This window comes from Lipophrys pholis (genome assembly GCF_963383615.2).
Source record: "Lipophrys pholis genome assembly, chromosome: 21".
Taxonomy (NCBI): domain Eukaryota; kingdom Metazoa; phylum Chordata; class Actinopteri; order Blenniiformes; family Blenniidae; genus Lipophrys; species Lipophrys pholis.
Window position 1 is genome coordinate 17,798,205 of NC_137649.1, and position 25,904 is coordinate 17,824,108.

General features: G+C 40.2%; 1 protein-coding gene across 1 annotated transcript in view; it reads left to right on the top strand.

The window, feature by feature from the left end:
- The first annotated feature begins 9,429 nt into the window (after nt 1-9,429).
- syndig1l (synapse differentiation inducing 1-like) overlaps nt 9,430-25,904 on the top strand; it is a 35,410-nt gene continuing 18,935 nt past the window's right edge. The window contains exons 1-2 of the mRNA XM_080491416.1: nt 9,430-9,624; nt 15,686-16,355. Coding sequence (XP_080347542.1) covers nt 15,825-16,355 — 531 coding nt within the window. The 5' untranslated portion in view covers nt 9,430-9,624; nt 15,686-15,824. The remainder of the gene's footprint in view (nt 9,625-15,685; nt 16,356-25,904) is intronic.

Below are 25,904 nucleotides of genomic sequence, written 5' to 3' on the forward strand. Positions count from 1 at the left end.
ACATTTCAATTCAGATAATGTTTGTGCTTGATTATTATGTAGTTGACAGACCTTGTTGATTTTGGTATAAGTTAATAAGGAATGTATAGAAATAGTAATACCAAGGCCACCCTGCGCCCTCTACCATGCATATGTTCAACATATAACATGAATATATGAACCTGTATATTTTATGAATATCTCTGTGTTGAATGCACAGTAACAAGTTACGTTTATACACGGTATTAAGCCAAATTCAATGCATAACACAAATGTATACAATAATATACAGTGTATACAGTACAAGGCCCATACTCCATTTCCCCAGTTTGGGGATTCTTGCCCTGAAAAACATTGAAGACTATTGTTCTAGACTTTAAGTGACAATAACTTAAACCTTTCAAAGGTGCCAAGAAACAATTCCACTTGAGTATCTTGTTGAATCTCTGATTAGGATAAATCAACAGTGTGCCTACAGGCAAAACTAAATATTTGTTTGAGATAAGCAAGGTCTCATTAAAGGAGCTTCATCAAAGATTCCTCCGACTGTGTCCAAAAATGTCCATTAAAAACATATCTAAAGCTAAAAGATATGCTCAGACACAGTTTGTTTCACAAAAAACAATACTTCAATAATCTTTAATGGCTCCTCTCTTCTCATTCAAACAAGACTAAAATTCATGAAAGCTCTTCAAAGTCTTTTCAGATGATTGCGCATCCCACCAAAAAAGGACCAGTTCACCTCTAGCTTGATTATTTCCAGACCTTTTTTTATACTTTATTTGTTTGCTGGAGAGAACACAAAGCTCTGTTCGGCAAGCTGCTGTGATCTGCTTTCATTATCATTGCTGAATCCCATGAATCTGTAAACAACGTAAGAGTAACCTCTAAAAGTGTGTAGAATTCCATTTGAATTTCTGAGGCAAGTGGCCTGGATTTGTCAAAGGATGAAACAGCAATTTAAAGAGATGCTCAACACTTTCTTCGTGTGCCGAGTTCAGAGGGACGACAGTGGCGTGCTGATATGCGTGCTGCTCCTCTGCATCTTCACAGTGTGACATTGTCCTAAGGCTCCTCGACGCTGTGTGATTTGGTTCTTGTCAGTGATGTGCATTTGCAAATATAAGAGAAATATGGTAAACAAAAAAAATCAGCAGTTATGACTTCAACACGGTCGTGCTAGATTGCAGAGGGACATATTCGATCGAAGACATCGAGGATGGAGCTGTAACTGTGCTGAAACGCTCCTCTACAAACCGACCTAATACAATACAACAACAACACGCAGTAAACAAAAAGACATTGTTCCTTTTCAGAAATACCAATTAAAGTTCAGGAACAGGGGGTTTCGTAATGGCACTGTCACCTGATGGAAGGGAGCACATGTTTCCATTGTGTAAAGCTGCGCAGATTGACAACAACAGAAAATGTGATTCATCTTTTCACATTGTTGTTTGACAGGTCACCACAGTCATCTCACACTTTGGCGTGCGTTGAATTGTATCTGTACAGTCTCACACGGTTTTCTGACCTGTAAACTTCTTTGCTGTTGGTGCACAGTCCAAAGGTGCCGTTCTATTGTAGAAAAATGCCCCGTCAGGCTTGTGCTATAGTGGGATATATATATATCTATCTATATATGTGACTGATCTTACCTTCAGAGGGGGGTTTAAAGAGATAAAGGCTCACATAAACAACTTTTTTTGTGTACTTTGAACTGGTTGTGTTTAGTACGCCGCAAGTGACCCACACCACTATTAAAAACACAAAGAAAGGTTAGACCTCACCCACCTGGCAGCTATTGCCTTGAGTCAACATTTTAGCCAGAGAGTCATGAATTCATTAAAGTGGAAGGAAAGATAAGTCATCAAAGATTCTGGAAAAATTCTGTACTTTATCATATTTCACACAATCTATGAAGCTACGCTCACTAATAATGAGCCTTGTCAGGATGTACTTACAGCAAGCTCGATAACACTTCAGAGAGTTATTACAAGTTTTGAATGGCCGATGTTACTGCTGCCAGTTGCTTTTAGTTGCATTAATGCTCCCAATGTTTGTCTTAATACCAAATTGCTCAATCAGTGGGGCTAACTATGATTTTTCCAGGTTTGTAGACTATCCAACAGGGACATGATATCTGAATGTTGGAGACTCTGACTTTTTGTTGCATAAAGTTTATTGTTCATGAAGCAGTTAAAACAAACTTTTTGAAGACAATATACTTTTTGCTGTTTGACTCAAGGAAGAAGTTCAATGTTTACCTTTTTTCAAGCACAGGTCTATTTCTAGGTACATACTGTACTACAAGTACAATTATCCAACATCACATCTCTCTGGCATAACATTGTACATCTTTAAACTTCATTTCCAATATTCATGCAGTCATATTTAGACATTTTACTACTAATCCATTCCAGTTGAGCAACACCACAGTCATGTTTGTGGATGGAACCACCATAGTAGAGCTGAACAGCCTACAAAGAGCAAGATCGAGGCAAACTGCCCACTGCTTTCACGATGAGCAGACAGAGTTGGTGTTGAGCCTTGAATTTCCTTTTCTCCATACTTTTTTGAGAGGGTAGAGCTGTGGATCTGAGATCGACCATGTTGAAATCCCACAGCTGACAGGTTAGCACACTAAGGCAGCTCACTGCTCGGAGTTTGTGCAGTTAAGGTTAAGGAAGAACAGGATGGGTCAATTTCCCCAAGGGAATTGATAAAGTAGGCTTTATCACCTGGAAGAAATGTGAAGAAGGCCCGGCAGAGACTTTAATTGCTGAGAAAGTGAAACAAGCTGGCCTCCCTCTTCTCCTGCTGATTAATTTCTATCAAGCAGCCACAGAGAGCCTGATGACCGGAGGCTGCTCTGTGTGGTTCTCCAGCTGTACAGTGGAGAACAAAAAGGACCTGCAGCAGATGGACCACTACCCTCTCTCAGACATTTGCACTGACCAGCTCCAAAAACAGGCTGGGTGTATTTCAAAGGACCCTCCTCACCCTCATCATCTGTTCTCCCTGCTGCCCCCTAGAAGCAGATACAGACTCTTTAATACCTCAACAAATACACTTAAAAAAAACCTGCTTCACTCCTCTTCTCCAGTGGTGCAGTGGGGATCGTCTGTTTAACAGCTCCAAAAAGCAACCCAGTCCATTCTACATTCCAATTTCAATACATAGGATCCTATACCTCAGGAATACGCTGTTGAAAGGGATTAGGAAAACCCTGTGGTCAGTGCTTTCATCAGAATATACCAGGAATAGCACTCCACATTCAGAGTACATAAGGGTAAAAGACGTATCAGCAGGGAAACAAACGTCAGTTCTTCTGGTATCGACATCTGAGTGTTGAATCTGATGCCATCCCAGGAAAAAAATTGCTTTGTAAGCTCACTAATTACCATGCCACACTCAATTTATTTAATCCAGTCGAAAAAGAACAACAACAACAACAACAAAAAAGCATCTGAAACAGCTCAGAGTTTTGTGAGGTATTTCTCGGAGTACGGGTGAATTGATTTTAGTCTATGTGCAAGTAAAGATTCTCGTAAAGCTGCAGCTGTGACATGTACAGCAAAATGTAACAATGTCTCCATATTACAGCAAAGAGTATGCAGCCATAGAATCGTCATTTAAATATATGCAAGCTTCTAATATAAGACGTACTGACAGTGTTAACTTAAACCAGATGGTAGGACTCACAAATACGCCCAGCACAATTTTCTTGATTTAACAAAATTATGACATAAGTTAAACTGGGATGACTCCATTTATTTTATGTCCATGTGGATGAATGTTTAGAATTTTGTAAATGGATTAAAAAAACACAACATTAAGACTGAACCCTCTATATTGTGTGTGTGAGCTTGGTAGAAAGCGCAGTGGTACAAACAAAGCAATGAGCACCGAGCATTTTTAAAACATTCAGCATCCTTGTATACAGGTTTCTTGTGGCTCATTTGTATTCCCTTCTGTTTCCTCCCTGTGAGTGTGTGCAGAGAGTGACAGAAACTGTAGACGTTAAAACTCTGAGCACGGCAGTGGGAATGAGCCCTTTACCTTCGACACTCATTTGGGAGGAGGTCTCCAAAGGTGAAAAATGAACCCATAAGAAGCAGGGAGCACGAAAAAAGGAAAGGAGGGGAGAACACGTGCTTCATAAAGACAGGGTACCTCGGCTCTTAAGGAATTCTCTCCATGCGTCTGCCATTATCCCGGTATGCCTGTCTCCTGTCTGGAGGCAGCCTCATGACCCGCTGAGCCTAGGGATATTAATTTGCAGCCCTAATGTTCTGTGGCAAAGGAATTGGAGACAGTCCCAACACAAACAAATTGGATGTTACAGCTCATCAGCAATGCAAGACATCCCTGCAGGTGTGGGGAGAATGACCACCATCACCACATGTTGCAAAGGAAGACACAGCAGAATTTCCTGGTGTGACCGTTTTTTTTCCGTTGTCAAGCTGGGCTCTGAATAGAAGAGTGAAAGCAGGAAGAGGAGCTGTGTATGGCATCTATGATTGATAGTTTTCTGACGGGCTCCTGACTGCAGCTGGCCAGTGGATCTGAATCTATTTGTCAGATATGATTGCAGTGATATTGAGTTAGGGTTGGGAAAAACAAAAACAAAAAAAAAAACAGAAAACAAAAAGCAGACGGCGGTTGACAATGTGAAAGAACAGATGTAACTGGAAGCAGCACAGAGTAAGAACAGAACGTCATTTAAATGTTCGAGTGGCGGTGCCATGAATTTTTAACCACACTCAGGTTCTTTCATAGCCTGTCAGTGCCATCGTAGATGTACCTCTTTTTTTCTCTCCCTTGTTGTCCGTTCCTCTGCTATTGAGGTGAATATCTGGACTTCTTGCCGATCCTGTCTCTTCCTGACAAATTGTTGTCTTGTAATGCTCAGGTTCAAATGTCAAATGTGCTATATACTGTACATGAAAGGAAGGGAGTGTCAATGCTGGAAATCCCTGGCTGTCACTGCAGGATTTTCTCCTTTAAAGATCAAAATGACAAGATTGTGGTCAGGGCTCCACTTATGTGCTGTTAAAGGAGATTCAGATCCAAGATAATGATACAAATTTCCTTTGATGTTCATTCGCTTAAATTAGCGACTTGAAGTTCACCATTAGCCATCAGAAGGACGCTTTCAGTCTTAAATAAAGGCAGCTATTAAACAAGAGGAACGCAGCAATTGAAAGAGTCCCAGCATGTATATATATATATATCTATATATATATAGATATAGATATATATATCTATCTATATAGATATATATATATATATATATATATATATATATATAAGTGGTGAAAAATCACATCAACGAATGATCTAATGCCGCTTTGTGAAGTAGTACTTCATTCGTTGATGTGATTTTTCACCACTTGAACAGCACCGAGCGTGACGTCTTCGATTGATCAGATTTGCACCATTTTGTTTCTTCACAGGGCTTTAGAGGAAGAGGGGAGAGGGAGCTATCTGTCACAATCGATGACGAAGAGCGGGAAGATATCTGTAGAAATGCTAAATCAATTTCAGTCTATTCATGCCAGAGGATTCCAGGTTCAGAGCGTACGGAGAATTCATATATGCCCCAAATTGCAGACGTCATTTTTGAGCCCACTGTTTCACCCCATGTGCCTGGAATACAAGACAGACACTGGCCTTGGTCTTAGTGTGAAATGTAAAGTTACTGGTCTGTCTCAACCAGACAAAAACATTGGGTGTGGAACTGCAAGTACACACATACAGTGCAATCCTCAGCCATCTAAGCTAAAATGCAACATCAAAAATGATAACATCTCTTAAAGCCCTGGTGTATGTCGCATGATGTGTTCTTGAATATTATCATCATGGTACTGTAAAAGAACGTTCCAGTTTACATGTTCTCGCCTGGGCCTACATTGGTTTGCTTTAACTATTCCTTCCACTTTATTTCCAGGTCGAGGCAACCTTTTGGTGGAAGTTGGCTGAGAATATATCGATATTTTGCCTTTGTTTTCCTTTGAAAGTGAAAACTATGAGATATGTGGCCAAACACGTGATTCGTAAGAAATATATCCTCTCCTGTGCTGACAAGGGAAGTTTACATGGCAATAAATAAAGTCCTTGTTTGTTTCCAGCTGCACATTAAACTGTCCCTACTTTGCAGTAGAAAATAACATTAAGCGAGACACCAGGCCAAGTGGACAAAAACTAATTCAATCATATACTGATTTTGTTTACCTGCCCTCATGATGACACCCAGAGGAATATGAGCCCACTTGTTAAAGATCTTTAAGACGACCTTCAGCTGCACAGTTTGAAATTTCCAACATTTAAAAAGATCCCTCGTTACCACCATGGACTCAGTATTATTATTAAACTGCGTTTGGGAGTGCGCATTTGACCTGCAAGACCTGGAAGGTTCCCCAGTTTAAGAGGTTCTTTTTTCTTATTCTTTCACTAGACAGTTGATACCAGAAACATATTTAAAAGAAATCAGCTATTGATAAATAATATCAAGATGAGTTAGTTTCTTATCATGTCAATAATTTCTTAGATTGTAGCTTATTTGTTTCCAGTCAGCCGTTTGGGAGCTAAAACATGTAACTGTTGGAATAAACGGTGGTTAAACGTCCATAAAAACACACATCATTGCATGTGTGCTGAATGGATGGCTGTGTTTCATTAGTATTCTAATGTCCAACTTAAAGGTTAATTCATTTGTAGGAGCCTCCTGCATAATGAACCTTCACACTACGGCTGTTGACTATTAAATAATTACTAACAATTATGTCTCATCATCACTATTTTATTATTAATGTGACCAGGCGTCACTGGCACTCACCCCACAAATGAATCTAAATCTGATTCATCAAAATAATATTCTGACAAATAATAAAACAATAGAAATACTTTATTAATCCCTGTAGAGGAATCAAACATCATTCTTCTGCATTTATACTGCCCAGTATATTAACAAGAAGCTAAAGTTTAGTGGGCCTCGTAAGCTTCCACTGCACCACGTTTATCTGACTGGTTTCCAGCTGTTTCAAACAAGATCACAGCAAACTGTAACAGATGGAACCTTCGTGTTAATTTTACTTGCACTTGCATTTGCAGCACATGACAGCAACGCGGTACAACTTAATCCGCATGTTTTACTGTTGAAGCTGCTGGTTGGACTCTCAGACTCCCTTTCAGCTGTAGGCCAATGGAGAGATCGAGAAGCTCTATTGGCTGACAGCTGGGATTGTGGTCAGGCTCATCATAAAATGATCAGGTGACTCGACCCTGAACACTTCCTTTGTTGAAATCCTGAGCGTCTTTAGCATTTGATCTGAGGATCTCCAGTCTCCTCAGCCACTGGTATGTTCATGTTTGCATTCCCTAGGTTGGCTGTTTCAAAATGCATTCAAATACAATCTTTTGAGATAAGGTTGAATTTTCTTTTTTTTTTTTTTTTACCGCAAAATACTTTCAAATAAAATCTTTCCACTGACTAGCTCCATCCACCGTGTACAGACCTGTGTGTGTAGTCTGTTGTTTCAATGTGATCTCAGTGGCGCGAAAGTCGAATGAAATGCAACATGACCACTCAAACCGGGGTCATTCGAATATGTGTCCACATTAAAACTACAGCGAAAGGTTTGTCAGATTTGTACTGTTCAGACTGTAATGAAAATACCTGATATGGGTCACATATGGGCAAAAAGGTTAGATGTACAGTGTGAATGTATCCTTTGACAGTGTCAACATATATTGCACTGAGGCAGGATGCAATTTGCGAGGAAGTGAAGGGTTCGATGAATGTGCCCTGAATCATGTACAACTCTCATGTATCCATAGTGAACCTTAATCTAAACTGTAATATTTTGGCTAAATGCTGGACTTCCTGTATTTCGACAAATAATAGTCAGATACATTTTTATATAAAGCCTTGCACCTAGAAAAATAAATATCTGATGAGGACAGAAGAGCCACTACACTCCCAGGGCACAATCTCTTTTTTGCCTGCTCCCCTCTGGAAAGTAATAGGACCAGTCTCCCAAATACAGGACCACCAGATTCACCAAGAGTTACATGGATGCACCAAAACCGCCAATTCACCTCAGATAGATTCCCCTATATCAAACAAATCACTCACTATATGCAGAAAATGGAGGGACTTCATGCTCATCCTCTACCTCAGAACTGTTTTGTCCTCCAGTGGCCACTCTGTTTATTGGAATTAGTATTATTTTTGTATATGATATTTATTCCATTCATATTGGAGAGCAACAATAATCTTGTTGGACTGTGTTCCAATGAAATGACAAAAAAATGCATTTTCAGTTTTCAAACCGAATTTAATCTATTTCAATAATGTTTTCTGTTTCTGATACATTAAACAGAATGAAGCATGCTGAGAACACAAATGGACCCAGGTTATCCTGTTAAAATGTTCTCTCTTTGACTGGATTTAGTTGTCCATGTCTATTTTCGAGATTGGAAAAAAAGTAATTAAAACGCTGGAGTGCCTTCACTATTCGAGTATTATATGCCCATTTAACCTAATCATATAAACAGGGAGTGTGCTGGCTGGCTGAGGTGTGTGTGTGTGTGTGTGTGTGTGTGTGTGTGTGTGTGTGTGTGTGTGTGTGTGTGTGTGTGTGTGTGTGTGTGTGTGTGTGTGTCGGTAGTGAAGCAGCTGTCTACCCTGCGCCACTGTCACAAAAACATGACAGCCCTCCTCAATCACGTCCTCTCACCTTTCAGTTTAATGACACGCGGTGCTGTATGCTTTGGGCTTTACTGTCTCCAATAACATTTTTATAGTGCGCAGGTTTACCATAAGGCATTATGCGCTGCCTCGCAAGGGTCGAAACGGGCTAATTGATTTAAATCAGGGAGTGTCGAAATGAGCTGTAATTCCTTGGTTTTAAAAACATTTCATAGCCCGCAGCTGCGTGGGGATGATTTACAGATATAAAAACGGGAAGGGGTGGAGAGAGAGAGAGAGAGAGAGAGAGAGAGAGAGAGAGAGAGAGAGAGAGAGAGAGAGAGAGAGAGAGAGAGAGAGACGAAAACATCCGCTTAAGATAAGATTAACCTCCTTTGCATGATGTTTTCAACACTCAGAAAGTAAATATACGCAGGCGGTCCGTCAGGGTGGACGCTCTTCTGACTCGCGCTTTGCGCGCGCCGCAACGCGCACTCACCATCTCTCCCATCCGCGCCTTTGAACCTGCCCGCACCAGGACTCCTCTCTTCCTCCCTCTCTCTCTCTCTCTCTCTCTCTCTCTCTCTCTCTCTCTCTCTCTCTCTCTCTCTCTCTGTTTCAACTTTACTAAGGCGACCAAATTCCAGTCGCTAAACGTCTCTCTCTCTCTCTTACTCTCTCTCTCTCTCTCTCTCTCTCTCTCTCTCTGAGGAGAGGGAGTTTCATATTTATGAAGAGGGGAGGGAGATTACGCGGCTGTGGCGGCGGCGGGGTTTTACCGATCGGAGACCTGTTCGCACCACAAATGATTGGCTATTTCTTCCAGCGATAAAGTCCTGAGAAATGTCTCTTTCTGCGGACCAGACCGTCAGCATCACGGACATCATGCACAGGCGAAAACAAGCGAGTGTTTTCACCCTCCAAACAATATATGGACTGAAAAGAAGTCAAAGGTAAAAAAAAAAAATAATGTATTTTATTTAATTTTTTTAAATCATATTTCAAAGCGAATCTTTCCAGATGTTTGCTTTCAGTCGCGTCTCCTTTTTAAAAAGCTGCGCAAAAAAAAAAATAAAAAAAAATCACCGTACTTATCTATACTAGATTAACATCTGTCTTTACGCACCATATGCTGTTGGCGTGAGCGCACATGTCCATATTTCACAGCTAAACAGAAATAAGAGGTGTCGCATTGCTTTGTGTCCTCAGTAATGGGGGAGGTGGAGGATGTTGATAAAATAACTCCGCTCACAGTTTTCACCTGCGACTGCTGTAGAGGGAGAAAAGAAGAAGAAGAAGAAAAAAACATCCCTTCATTCTCTTCTTTGTGTGTTGAAGTCCTCAAGCCACTCTGAGCTGTAACAGTGCTTTCCCTCTGTGTGGAGATTAGTCAGAACTCTTGTCCAAAGAGCGCATTCAGTGATATTTATATCTCCCAAACAAAGAAAGCAGAAAGCAGGATAAGGGTGTTTCACTGTGTTTTCAGGAAAAGTTAGTGTTAGAATCCGGATTGTTATCATTTGCATTCAATAAGTTATTCTTGGAAATGCTTTTGCCTTAAATGAAGTAACCATACTGAGATACTTTCAAAAAATGTATGACATTGCTTGTTTTATCTCCTTAAAGGTACTGGGTGGGTCCCCTCAGTGCGACTGTAAACACACTAATGTAGCCACGGCCATGAGTAATACCAGTGCACACTCACACACACACACACACACACACACCCACACACAGGCTCTTTCCGTCTCCCCACGTCCTCCCTCTGATCTTCTCAGGATGCCTGCAACCATTCAGGATGACACTAGTGATGCCAGCCTGGATCACTATTTAAACTGCAGCATTCAGGGATGAAAAAGGGTAATCAACGTCTGAAAAGTTGTTTTGTTTTTCCAACAAGGACGACTTACGAAGAACCTCACACTACGCCCCTACGAGACTTGCTGACACTGACAACACGGTTGAATTATTTAAACACATGTGACAGAGGTGGTTGATTTACACATCAAGGAACACTGAATCATATGACAGGGGTGTGGGGAACGTCGGGAACACCAAGTGATAAGAGCGTCGCAGTACAAGGGAAGAGTTGAGGCTCCAGGGAGTCGAGACTCCTTGCTCGGGGTTTAATGTTCCATCAGCCGCACAGATAGATCTGCAGACAGAGAGGACGGACTATCAGTGGTGGCTGCTGACACAGGAATAAACGTCAGATTAATTCTAAGTGGATTACGACATTTTACACACTCTCCTTTGATGATAATAGTTCATAAAAGGATCAGTCAACACGGTGTTAAGCCCATTACTCACTTCATAGTTTTCATAATCTGTCAGTGGACTTTCATGTGCCGAGGCCAGGACTAAGGTTCAGAGACAAATGTGGTCTGGGAGCTATTTGCATCTCAAGCAGTGAGCTCTCATGCATTATCCCGATTTGCGATCATCAATAACTATCTGGCGTTACCTCGTTATGCATATTATATGCCAGCCGCTGCTTCCCCAATTAAATTACAGAAAGATGAAGTTGTTGTTGTTGAGCGGAGCGAGCAGATCTCAACATGTGGTATCCAGGAAAAGCTCCCAGAGACACAGCCCGGGTGAAAGAGGTTGGTAAACATGGCCGGCAGATAGGATACATTGCTATTCTGCGGCATGTCGCTACACCGGCCTCGAGGCCGGCCTGGTAATACTCGCTCTCAGCTTCAGGGTCAGAGGTCTGAGGTTGATTGGCAACAGGCTGACACAGGGAAATAGACTGTGCTGACTGGAGTCTAAAGGGGTTGAAGCCCACAGATGTCTCAGCGTGGCTGGCATGATAGCAGTGCCACGCTCTCATTTTTATCCTCTCGTACCTTGAATGCTCACAGGTTGCTAATCTATTAACCCCTTGTCAGACACCACGGGGCTCTATTATACCGCCGCACCGCAGCACATGGGCGTACGCTAGTGCCATCTCTGTCATGCCGAATTGTTTTCCTTGCAACAATGATTGCTCTGCCTCATTCGCTTTCAGTCGCACCTCCCAGCTCCTTTTACCTCACGGCCTTGGCTCGCTGCCAACGTGCCCAAAGGCACTCAACCTGAGGATCACATGTAAGTGATTCTCTCTCTCTCTCTCTCTCTCTCTCTCTCTCGCTCTCTCTCTCGCTCTCTCTCTCGCTCTCTCTCTCTCCTGATCTACCACAGCTCAACAGAAACACCAAACACATGCCTACAGACAAAAGTGCACACGCACGCACACACACACACTCGAATGTGCACAACGATGGCCACATCCATGACACTCAACTTCGCTGATTTTAAGTTGTCCTACGTTGTACAGTTTGAAATTGAATTCACACTTTCTACAATGTAGCCATGACCTGTTTGGAAGTATGACAAAGATTTCTGCCAGCATTCCTAAGTAATGACACAAAAAGTAATCTTCTGTCAGCTTGCAGTATTTGTGCAGGGTTTTTTTTTTTACAGTGGAAATGGCAGAGTTGTACTTACAGGAATAGTCATTCCGACAGCTATTGTGTCTGCTTTCTCAGACCATGTCAGAGTGACTGAGCCTGTTAGCAGTTTCCCTTTTGCACATTCCGATAGCCAGACAATATTATTAAAAGACTCAAAGGGCCTGATCTACTAAATATGTAAAAACTGGTGCAAGCATACATTTATGGAAGTTGATATACTTCTGCAATTTCCCACGTGCGGGACCAATAAAGGTTTATCTTATTTCATCTTATCTTAAATGATCTTCTCTTGACACTGCACACTGAGGGTTGCCTCTGACAGATGTGCAAAATAACACAAAATACAGTTAGTGTGTTAGAGTGCTTTCATCAATACGGATTATCGTGTGCGTTTTGCAGACTGTGCAAAAACCTTGGGCGGGTATAGGAAAACAGATTTATTTACAATGTGCAATGTAAAAACATTTGAATTGTTTATGATTGCGCATTAAAGTGCTTCAAATGTATATTCATCTCCAGCTAAGCCTTCAGTCTGTTATTCTGGTGAGAGTCATTTCCTCAGCTGGCTTCCCAGGACTCTTTCTTTGGTGGAATATATCAGAAGAAATTCTGTGACTGATAAGCTAACATGTTGTCTTTTACTTTTTGATTCATGAGCTGTGTTTAATTTGCTCTGATCTGCTTGATAACTTCCTCCACCTACACATCCAACCCCATGGAATCATATTTCCTTCCGAGCTTAAGGGGGAATCAGCATGTCATTCAATCACCAGTGACTCAAGCAAACAGACAAGAAAACAATGCAGTTTCCAGCAGATCCTTTTCATGTAAAGAGGCTCTGATGCATGCAAAACCCTCTTTTGAAGACACGTATTTGTGATATCGCTCATATTGTACTTGCTTGATCACCAACAAAATGGGAGCATTATAATGTCATGTAGCATGATTTAAACAAGATCAAGCCTTAAATGTTAATCTACTGCTGTTAGAAAGACTGTAAAATCTTTTGGACTGTTTGGAAAACCAGATTCTCATTTGGTGTTCTTGCAAAGAAAAAGAAAAAAAAGAAAGAAAAAGAAAAGAAATGTCAGATAAAAAATGTTTATCTCCTACTTAAATCTAAACTGTTGTGTAGAAGCCACTAAAGACTCCTTGTCCTCCAGACTTGAAGGTTGTTTTGTGTAATTATGGTAATCACTGCAACACTTGGGTATTAACACAATGTGAATTTACTGCAGTTAAAATTGCATTCTCTTTCTTTTAAGTGTCGTTTGATTCGTTTGATTTCCTCTGATATTTTGAAATCACTGGGACACTGGGTGTGTTTCACAACAGTAGTCTTTGACACCCTGTTGGAGCCAATATAATAGAAGGCTACTAAAAAATGAATCAGCTTCACATCCAGAAAATGTCTGTGGATTATTACATCTCTCACCACCAGGGAGGTCACAGATCATTTCCAACAACAAATAGCCGCCCTTGTAGTTGCCATGCATGCTCTGCTTTTTGACACAAAGTCACTTCAGGGTCTAAACCTGGGTCATCCTTCCCTTGTAACACATGCCAGCAGCTACCAAGATACACCTAATCTCATCCTTAAAGCAACGGACTCACTCTACTAGTCAACAACCTGAAAAACTACACAAGTGTGCAGTCTCCACACCAAACGAAGCAATGGTGTGGAACAACCAGGTCAGCAAATTCAGACACAAGAGGTTCAACAGGGAGGAACCGTGGAAACTTTTTGTTGGCTGTCCAGTACCTGCATAGCTCAGGGCAACCTCCGAGCACGGGGCTTGTATTTTATTCATGGGGCAGACAACTCGAAGAGTATAGCAAACAGAAAGTCCACATCGGGGAAAAATGAGGAGGCAAAATAAAGAAAAACTGCAACATAAAAGTGAAAAGGAGGAGGAAGCTTGAGGATCGAAGAAAGAAGTGGGGATTAAAGTGAGAGACTGGAGAGGAATGCAGGATATACCGATTGACACGATACAACCTAACCAGATGTGCTTGGTCGAGTGCATGGATAGCATTTTATTTACCCAAATAAGATATTCTAACTAATATGTCTAATTAGTGAGGAATAAAATAATACAAAAAAATACAAAATATTCCTATTACAACCGAGCAACCCTGGTAAATCACGTATCACCTGATTCTTATGTGGTTTAATGGACAACTAGTGGCCCACATGTTGCCACATTAACTATAGTGACACTGATTGCATTTCAAGCTGAACATGATGAAATGCAGGTTTACTTTTTTATCGAATAAGCTTAATTTCCAGCAACGCATTTTGCCTTGGATTGAATTCGTATCTCATCCAACATTAAATGATGCATCACAATCTGTGCCTCTTGTAGACTGGTTGACAATTTTATGGCTGCATATTGGTTTGACCGATACGTGACATAATGCAAAAATCATTCTTTAATATGATTCAACCAGCAGATGCAAAAACTTTCTAAATATACCATAAAACAGAGTGTAAGTTATTATCTCTGAACCATCAATGTGTTTTCATCATCCTGCACCATTTGTGCATTCTGTGTAATCTTGTTGTCTTCAGTTGAAAATCTATTTCCTTCAAGCATTTGGAAAATGCCAGAGTAAGCCAGAAATATACGATTGGGGTCAAGACCTCAAAAAATAATCTGCTTTTGGCATTTCTATTTTAAACGCAGATTAATCAGGAAACAAAGGGTTGGGGGTGATGAGAAGAAACAGGGAAATCTGGGTTATTTTTGCAGTGTGAAAATAGCTGCAAGAAAAATAAGTTTATGATTTTGTTTGAGTGCTTTTGAGCTTTGAAAAGGAATCACAACTGAACATGGCCTATAGATTAGGAAGCACATATTTATCCTCAGCTGTATTAACTGTCCTCTGAGACGTAAACTCTCAAAGACAATATTAACATTACACTGTATGACTGGTATCAGAATTGTGGATATTCACAATGCTGATGATAAATATCGGTTTTCTTATGCTGGTCAGTATCAATTTAAGGATATGATTCACGTGTGGAGCATATATTCATTTGAAATAATTTAATCCCAGCAGCTTGATGGCAACAAAGCTCATTTATTGTACGGTGTTTGGTTTTGAAGGCAAATGATTTCCTCAACAATGTGATTCGTCAAAAGATTTTATAAGTTAAATACAATGTGACATTTACTCCCCGCTGACTCGTAACGCGGATGAAATGAGATTAACGTGCATCAACAATGGCTGAACAGCTCAACAACTCAAAGTCTCCATACAATGTATAGCCAGGGTAATGCTTGGTTTTATTAAGAAAATTATGCATTTTTTGAAATTCTATTAGAAGTTGAATCCCAACTGACGTGTCTTTTGAATGTGTGTATGCACATATATATACCGACTGATTCTGTGCTACATGCCTCTTTGGCTGAAGTTTGCGCGTTTAACTTTTGATTCGACTCTTTGCAACTGTTGCCTGCTGGTTGATGTCAGAGAATCCTCCTTTCCCAGGTTTTCTACTGACTCTAAAAACTATTTTTGTCTTTCTCTGCTGCTGTTTGTTTCTCTATAGATCTCAGAGTGCTTAATGCTACTGACTCCTTAACTTGCAAAGGCGCTCGCTGCTGAGGAGCCTCTTTTATCTGTCACTTTGCCATCTCCTCGTTATCCCTGAGAAGCATCTCTCTGCTCACCTCTTGACCCCCGTTGCTATGGAGAACCTCAGTGAACTTCAAAACCCCTTGCTGGACAAAAACAGTAAGCACATGGTCAATGGTTATGGGGGAGAACTGCCTAATAACCAGTACCAGGAGAACATTATAAACTACTTTACTGGAGGAGGTGGAGGTGGAGGTGGAGGTGGAGGTGAGGGCGGCGGAGGAGGAGGAGGAAAAGTCAACAACGGCAACGTCGTGAGTGGAGGAGGCTACAGTACCAACGGGAAGGTGAAATCTCAGCAGCTTTTGGACGCGACCTCGCTGCATCTGGCGGTGGAGGCTTTCTACCGGCCCAACTTCATCCTGTACAAGGAGGACAGCGGCAGCATCAAGGCTAAGGAATACAAAAGTGAGTGCTGTGAGACCACCTTCACAGAGAAGAAGGCGAAGGAGGTGTCGAACACGGCGGGGGCCGAGACCCCCGGGACAGAGGATCCCCAGGCGAAGCTGCTGGAAGATGGCGAGCACATCAAGATTCAAACGGTTTCCTACGAGGTGGAAGAGGAGGAGTATGTGGAGTATGAGGTAGGAGCTCTCCGTCATTCAGAATGAATGAAATAAAGCGTGAATAACTCATCTCCATGACGTTTATCATTACAGTCCATTTGATGAAAAAAAGAAAAGCCTCAACTAAAGTTTAGTGCACATATAATTTAAAACTGAGTTCATCAAGGACAATAAATTCATGCAGACGGTGTTATAAACAAGTGAGCTGGGTTTAATTCAGCAATTGAATTTAGAGCAGGTACTTGAAGGATGTTATTTCAGTCAGAAGCTCCTGGGGGTTATAGTCCACTTAATAAATGCTCGCCTACCTGTGGTGTGTTTGTGGTGTGTGTTTGTGGTGTGTGTTTGTGGTGTGTGCCCCCCTCCACCCCTCCACCCTCCACCCCCCACCCCCCCATATCATCGCACCAGAGGATTGGGCCCAGCTCCTGGATCAGACTGACATTCTCCCAAGCACAAATCCCGTTTGATCCATTGACCTTGGCCTCAATTCCCAACTCCAGTCAAATTCATGGTTAGATAATAATAAATCACCCATGTCTGCCTCACACAGAGATATTAGGTGCGACCGTACCACAGCATTAGCCACCAGCTCTTTCTTTTTTTTTCCTCCCAACTGGCACGGCCAATAGCACAAAGCACTCCAAAGGATTTAGGGGATTGGACAGGCGGAATAGGCTGCTGAGAGTCGAACAGTGTCCTGCAACACCTAATGGACTCGCTGCCACACATCCGAGTGAGTCCTCCAGAATTAACCTGGATTTCTGTGATAAACATGAAGCTGCTGAAATGCAACGTGACGTGGGCACATAAAGCGAGTAGGCTCACTTTGAAGTAGGAGAGTGCATTTGACAATTTGAATCAAGAAAAGAGTCTCTGAGGGGGAAAACACAGTTTTCGGACCAAGTTCTTTGGTTTGCCGATCATGGAATGAGATGATGAGAGACGATCTGACATTTTTTTATTTCTTTTTTGTGGTGAGAGTTTTTTCCTGTACTTCCTGAATTGTGCACGCAAACTCTGACCACGTGAGATCTATTCAATCCCTCTACTCTGACCACTGGAGGTTGATTTTATCTGTTCAAAGGAGAATGGAATATTATCATCATATACAGTATATATCTCACATTGTCTTCATACTTACACTTCAAGAATGAACAAGTGCTTTAAAAAAAAAAAAAAGCACGAGGCCCTATACTCAGCTTTGACATGTACAGAGGAAACTACACAGTGGGACTCATTATAAAGCCTCCTAGGCAAGAAACCATTGACACCACAAAGTGCGTGGTGTCTCCACCACCCTGCCCTCAATCTGACACCGCGCAACAACCTCACTACGTTCGGCTAACATCCTCATATGTATTTACCATGTTGCCACAGTCCAATAAGTAGGATTTTAAACATAACCCAGTTATTACTCATCCAAATGTATCGGTCAGTAGGAAATAATTCCTCATTTTGTTGTCTTTTGTTTGGCTATTTTTTGAATATCTTATTGACGAGCGTGGGCTGAACAAATTGAGGGCAAAGTCTTGTGTAGTGATCTATGCTGGCGACAGAACCTTGTGCAGTTTTCTTGTTAGGAAATGATAAAAAATAATAAGCCTGTATCCAGAGTCTCATTAAAACACACTCTGCTGGATCATTTAGGTTGTAAGGCCTGTTGTCTGTGCACTTTAACAGAGTAGATAGCCACAGCATTTTCCCTCCTTCATGAGACAAACCATAAAAGACGTAACGTCAAACTCTTTTTCATCCAATCAAATAAGTCAAATATGAAAGAGATTCCCTTTCTCACCAAACAACAAGGATCCTTGCACTGTGGCTAGATCATTCATGATAACAAGGTGTAATATAATCAATATTAATACAATAATCTTAAAATCATAGTTATAATAATAAAAACAACCTTTAAATAATTGTAATTTTCAAATATCACTTTCAAACATATTTTAGATGTTCATGCCTTTTTTTGAAATGTTGCCGTGGCTATGAATGTATTCCAATAACACTCGATGTGTTCTGTTGTAGATAAATGAGGCAGCACAATGTATGTCTATATTGAAAACCTTCTCCTGAGAAACCTTGTGCTGCTGGTTGACTGGAATAAAATCAAGTCTCCTTTTCTCTTTCTGAAGCCTGGACAATGCAGGAGGAAGGTTTAGGTGGAAGAGGATTCCTCAAAGTTGATTTGGATTCGGAGTGTGACAAAGGGAGGAAAGATTATACCTTTATATCCAGGCAATTTTCTGCTACTATAATTCCAGCTGTCCAGTTCATCTTTGTTACGCGGTGCTTATGGATGTAGTGCAAGAACGTCTGAGAGTCTTTTCTATAAAGAAAACATTATATAAGGAGGACGTCTCACGCGTTTGAAGTGATTACGGCTTCAGTGTGACAGCCACAGTGGATTGTTGCAACCCACCGACCAACAGTCACTGACACTGTCAACACGAGATCAATGACACCTGAGAGGAGGGAGTATGTTAATCATCTTGAAGGGTTACAAACATGTGTCTGCAAGAAGTTCCCACCGTGGCAGAATGGGCCTCATGTAAATGCATGTTCTCATTGATATTTCAATATATTGCCTCTTAGTCAAGTCAATACAATAATATGGTAAAATTTGAAGAAAAAATTATTATATAAGATATTATATTATATATATATTGGATTACTATAATAATAATGATGATAATAATACATCAAATTATGTAAAAAAAAAAAGATGTTAAGAACCCCCCCAAAAAATAATCAGTACAATAAAATTTTGAAATGATAATAAAAGGAACAGCTGGAGGAGCACTTCACTGGTTTGTAATACAGAAAGATGTTCACCAGTTGTATAAATAATTTGTAAGAGTGAGGGGTATTTTATTAAAACTATTCCTCAAATTAAAATGTCTGATGTTTCCATCTATAAAATCATTGCATGGGTTCAACAGCACAGTTCAACCTTCAGCCCGATAATGTAACTTGATGCTACAACAGAGAAATGATCAACGCAATCCAAAGTCATTTAAACTGTACTCAGGTCAACTATAAAATGGTTACATATATTTGGATGTGAGGTTGCACATTGCAAATACCTAAAGGCTCTAAATATCTCCTTGCATATTATTAAAAAAAAACTATCACAATCCATCACATGTTCTGGCAGATATTTTGTTTTACTGTTTAGTAGCCAGCTAATATTGTTGGTGATTTCTAAAATGTACTTTTGATGGAACATTTTCTCAAGCGCTGCGAGTAACAAATGGTATTTGGTGGTTAGAGTACTCGAGAAAAGCAGGAAAAATGACAAGTAAATCCTTCAAAAGAAGCTGCAGGAGCAATGTGGTGGGTTAGGGGCTAAATTGTAATGAATTCATTAAAAAGATGTAGTGTATGTTTATTATTTAAAATGTCATTGATACACACATTTTGAATGGAATGAACTGATAAGATAAGTTATAACAGTGTAACAGGGATGGTAGTTGCAGACTCTATATAAAGCAGTCATTTTAAGATAATACCTTATTAGGCAGCAAGGCCGGTATGGATGAGCTGCAGCTGTCTGACAGAAGTTTTACTGAAACCTGTAAACACACTGTTACAATAATCCAGCCTACTTCAAATAGATGCATCATTTCTTTGAAAGTCAGAAGTTCTTTAATTATTGCAATACTGTTCAGATGGTTGTAAGCTGATTTTGTCATTGTCTCAATGTGGTTGAATTTCAGTCCATAACTTCACCTCCAGTTCTGTCTTAATTGATTTGTTGTCTTGAATGACGTGGAGTCAAAATGAGCGTTGACCTTGCACCTTTCTTCTTTTTGGGGCCATAAACAATGACCTCCTTTTTTTTATTGTGGGTTAAGTTATAAAAAAATCTGACACGTACTCATTAATTTAATTTATGCACATACTCGGCAATTATAAGGGACCGTGGTCATTCACTGATTGAGACATAGAGGTTTGAAAGGCAGAACAATGGTTTTTACATTAAGGTTCAAAACCCAGGAAGTAAATATGGACTGGCTCTGGAAGAAAGAGATGAAGTGATTTTAGATGAAATAACATCAATATCAGATTTGAACAGCAGGGAAAGAGGAAAACGTAGATCATGAAACTGTGCCTGTTTACTTACATTATTACTGAACAGATCTTCCTTCATTCCCTCTAAATCATATGACCCTGTCAATAGGGACATATTTCATAGATTAAACTGGTTTTAATGTTGCTCACACCTTTATTAAACCTTAAAGTTTGTTGTCCTTCTCTTTTCGCATTAATCTTTCTATGCTGTAAACTTTATTGAATGAACAAAGAAATCAGTAAGGTATTATGACTTTTGCAGGATCCTGATATTTATCGTGGGCATTGAGACGAGATCCTCTGCCTCTTCATTTTAAAATTCTTTTTTTTTTTTTTAACTGATCATATTGTTGACTTGAATGCTCTTCTTGTCCAATTTGTAATCCATAATTCCTATCATCTTAGGACGCGGCTACAGCTGTAATAGATTGGACATTATATATTGTGGCTGAAAGTAGTTTTTTTATCAGCATTAAGTGAAAGAAAAAGAGGAGCTAGAAAGCAAATCAGCTGTGTTGTATTTCTTTATATATTTTACTTATGGATTCATCAACAATCACTGGATATTAGTCAGGCTTACAAAGCAGCAGACAGACCAGCGCAATGTCTCGACAGGGAGCAATGACCTGCACCTCCCTAACGTCTAAATGTTTTCTCTACGTGAAATCCATAAAATCTGAGCCTTCTTGTCTGTGTTTGGTAAACCCTAATCGTCGAGCATTGGGAACTCGTTCCACCGTCTCCTCTCCCACAGTCAGCTATCAATGGATATTGAAATACTCTTAAACATTCAATCAAGATTCGTGCCCACTCCACCTTCCATTAGATCCGTCAGCCAGCAGCGCAGAGCAGAGAAGGAGTGCAGTTTAATCGATTGTGTCACAACGGTGACGTTCAGCAGCTGCGTTTATACCGTTACAAGGAGCGATGGCTATTTCTAGAGCCGGGAGTGCAATTCGCCTCTTCTATCTGGTTATCGTTGTATCACAATAATCAATAGTGAAAATAAGACATGAAATGATCAGGAACTTATTTATAGAATTTTAACGCACTCGATAAAATAGACTACAGTGAGGAATCTTTTTTTTTTTTCTTCTTGCAATATCTTTATAGATGAAGAAATTCATTTCTGTTACTGTAATTTCTGGATGTTTTCAAGTGAAAACTGAAAACTTTCATTGTATTTCAGGGGTCCGTTTACCAGACAACTAACTTTCTGAGAAGGGTTCCAAAGGTGGAACGGAAACGCTCCATCTCTATGGGAAAACGCAACTTTTCTGAAACACTGCTACTGTGCATTACGCAGCCGTAGTAAAGAGTTCTTCTGCTGCGAGTAGATGGACAATAACAACAATGGCGGCCTGCAGAGTGTCCATGTTCTCCTGGGACTTGGTAGTTTTATAGCTGGGAGTCACCCGGAATAGCAGACAAACGTCGGCGTACTCGCCATTGTTAATGTTTAAAGCCTTTTTTATTCTCGGAGGACGTGTGTGTGTGTGTGTGTGGTTTGCAAAAACAATACATTTTCACTTGAAACGTCATGTAAGAAGAAGATTCAGGCCCCGTCCACACAACAACGTCTTTTCATGGTGACCGCATCGTTTTTGGCCGATCAGCCAGGAATTCACTCTCCAGATGGTGCTGCAGAAGTTACTGATGCTATTTGCTTTAATAAGGCGATGATGAGCAACAAATGATTCTCTGTTTTTGCGTGCTATGTGTCTTATTCTCCATATTTGGTGTATTTCTGTGGCAGAGTCACAGCGCCATCCATATACCTTGCATATGTACTACATCGTTTTGAGTCATTTTCGTGGAGTCGCGCGGACGCAGATATTCTCTGCACCGATGCCGTGTGGACGGGAAAGCTTTTAAGAATAACGGGGAGAAAAATTACTGAACATACAAACGACATATTGTTATGAAACAACATTTCGTGTGCAAATCGGCAAAAGTGTGAAGGAAGTGCCAGAGTTGCTCGTCTATAACAGCAACATCGTCCAACCAACACATCTATAAAGCAAATAACTGAATAGCGATTGTTACTTTTGAATGCTTTTTACACTTCGTATTATGTTCAAATCATATTCAACTCCTAGAATTTGTTGGAAAAGACCTGTTGCAAACCCAGTTTTGACAGTTTCAGAGCCGAACTGGATGTAAGATTTGCTTCCACTGGTTCAGATGCTGGATATGTGTGTACACCATATATGTCTGTACTTGCATATGAAGGATAGTTTAGATGCCAAAATATTGTTTATGCTTGGATCCTAAGTTAATACATCATTCATGCATCTGGCGCTGGCTTTGTTGTGCACAATGATAAAGAGTGTAAAGTTATGAACCTGCGTGAAATAACTCAAAAGCTTCGACACTTCATGAAAGGACATTAACTTGAGGCACTGCTGAGTAACTCTGCTTTTCCTTTAACTTCCTGGCTTTTGCCTACTTACTAAATCACCGAATACGAAATAAAAGAAGGCACTGCAGGGAAAGGAAGTACTTCTTCACTAAAGCAGAGTGTTGGAGGAGTTATTAAATAAAGCGCAGACTCTCCAATTATCAAAGTGCATGATTAAACTACTTCTCAGGAGCGTCAACAAAGCCAAATAACATTTTCTTCAAGGAGTTTTTCTGCTCCATTCTTACTTTCCCAGGTAAGAAAATTAGGACAAAGGATTTGCATTTTAAGAAATAGCTCTTAATGGTATTATTTGAAAAGGTAACCTTATCCCAGGGCTCAGTATTAAGTGCAGAGGAGGAACCTTTTTAATGAAAGCACCAAAACATCCACCTATTTACTCACTCAAAATGTGGCGTCTGTGTCAAGAGGCTTTTCAAACCCAAATTGAAATTACTGTTTATTTGTTTTATATCAAATGACTGTTCCTTTTCAGAGGAATAGTGTCTATGTCCTCACATAGCATTACTTCGAGTCATTCACTTAATCCACTTTACTAAGTTAGGATGTTTTCTTTTCATTTTAGAGTCATATTTGTATTAAAGTCTGTTTAATGGAAAGTCGATGACGGCAGGTATAATCATTATTGATCTTCCCTTGAATGAGGCATTAGATTTGTAACTAATCTGCATTTTGATTTGATTTACCTTCAAAAGTCAACATTGCAAGGCAACTTCGCCTGCATGGCACATTTCAGCAGCAGGGTAATTCAAGGAGCTGCACATCAACAAACATGGGACTGTGATGAAGTGAGGAGCAAAGAAAAGCATCATTTCTTATGAAGTCGATTCAAAAATGAATTGAATGGAATGCGGCAGCATGCAAAAATGACTTTGTTTTAAAAGGACTCAGATTTAAAACAGCAATGTCGTTGTCTGAGAGTTTATATGAAATATTTAGTGCGTTGAAGAATAACATTGGTGGTTTGAGACATAACAGAAGATCAGAAATGTATTTTGTGCCTGGACCATTAGACCATTATTAATCAATGTAAAGACATTAAAACTGAACTGATGTGTTTTGTTTGTTATTGTCGATGAGGCCCGGTTCACACGATAACGTTTCAAGTCAAAACGCAACGTTTTCACGTTTTCATTTCAGAAAGGCTTCGCATTTACACGCCAACGTTTTAGTTGATGTTGTCGGTTTTTGTAATGAAAGCACGAGCTCCACGCTCACAACGCAGGAGAGTCGTCGCAATCGTTTAATGGCCACAGCAACATAACAATCCGAGCAATAAACAGCATCAGGCAGCTTTGAACTGATGACAATTTCAAGGGATATAACTTTACAGTGCCACTCTCAGCTACTGACCTTTGGTGCGTTTGACTCGGCAGTCATGCGTTCAGCCACTTAAAATGGTCTTGCGTTTTCACCTCCATAATATATAACGCTCGGCAGAGAGAGAAGACCCACACCATTTCTATTTGTCTGCCATCTGGCGCACCATCTTCGGTGCATGAAATTAGCATTTATCAGTACATTTTATATTCAGATAATAATTTCTTCACGCAGAAGTGCTGCCCCGGTGCTACATTTCAATAAAACTACCATTTCTCTGCTGTTCTGCTTGTGCAGAGCGTTCACCACACATATTGGATTGGTAAAATCACAGACGGGGCGTGGAATCAATCCATTTTTTGAAAGCAGACATTAACAAATGACCTCTGCCCTCCTCCTGCAGCATTTAGGATGGGCTTGGAATCGTTGTCCTTTCTCACTAAATCTGCAGGAAAATGGGTGGCTCTGCCCTCATTAAATCTAAAATGTAGTCATTCGACAGTTCACTGCTCACATATTGTTCCTTTTCTGAAAGGTCCAACACCCAATATGGACCCGTGTCATAAATTCCAGCAGAATCTTTCAGAGTTTCACACATTCCCTATTTAGCAGTAGATGACAAACCAATCTCCTGAATCAGTTCAGCTCAGCAATACATGGCTTTCAAAGTCGTCTTACGTCTAACGGAGGATAGTTTGGCAGGTCTTTTAGAGTTAAAGGCTTCATAAGTGGTGGAAATGTGTGATTTGTCCGAAAATATACTTCTATGGACTATATAGATATTACTAAGTTGTAGTTCCTTTAGTATGGTCATGACTGTCCTATGATTTGCAGGGTTTCTTTTTTCACAATTTCAGTGAGAAAAAAAGCTTTCCATGTCATTCTACCGAAGAATGAAGAATGTACACAATTGAAAATCCCCCAAATTATTTTCTTCCCAAATATTATATTTATTTACTTACTCATTCAATCATTTGTTCAAAACCTGCATGGTGTAATGATAACATATTACTTTTGTTATGGATTTTGGCAACTAGTTTCCTTTGTGTTTGAGGAACACAAAAACCATGTAAAGAGAGTCGTAAATTGAAACTAACCAACCAAACAAACGCACATATTCTTTTTAAAAGCCGTATAAGCCTGTCCAAGTGGATTTCGCTGCTAAAATGAACAGTAATAGCAATAATAGAGTGTAGATTACGTCTGAACTTGGTTGTAAGATGGCATATCTGGATTTATGGCTAAATGCATTCAGGTTGTTTCAGAGAGTCATGTAAACCGTTTTAAGCAAAGAGAATTCGTCCTTCGATCTTCCGTATCAGCAACTCAAATATCATGTGCCAATCGATCTGATCCCAGCTGACGAGTGAAGGCAGGATGAACCCTGGACGGGCCGCCAGAGAGACAACCACACACCCTCACATTCACACTAACATATTTACATCACCTGCATGTTTTGGGACCTGGGAAGGAAACCAGAGGAATCCCATCCAGGTAGACGGAGAAACTGCTGTGACGCTCAAAAGAAAGAAAGCAACGTTACACATAGAATAACTTTATTTAACATCTTATTTTTACTTTGGTTTTCCTTTTTTAAAACTATCTCTGTTTCAATCTGCCAGTGCCACGTTAAGATTAATCGTAGACATAAACTATCATGAGCATTTCTTTCAGGAAAAAGCTTGATGTAATCAGCAATTATTCGGGGAAACAATTGTTGCTATCCAGCAGACTGCAAAATGATCAGC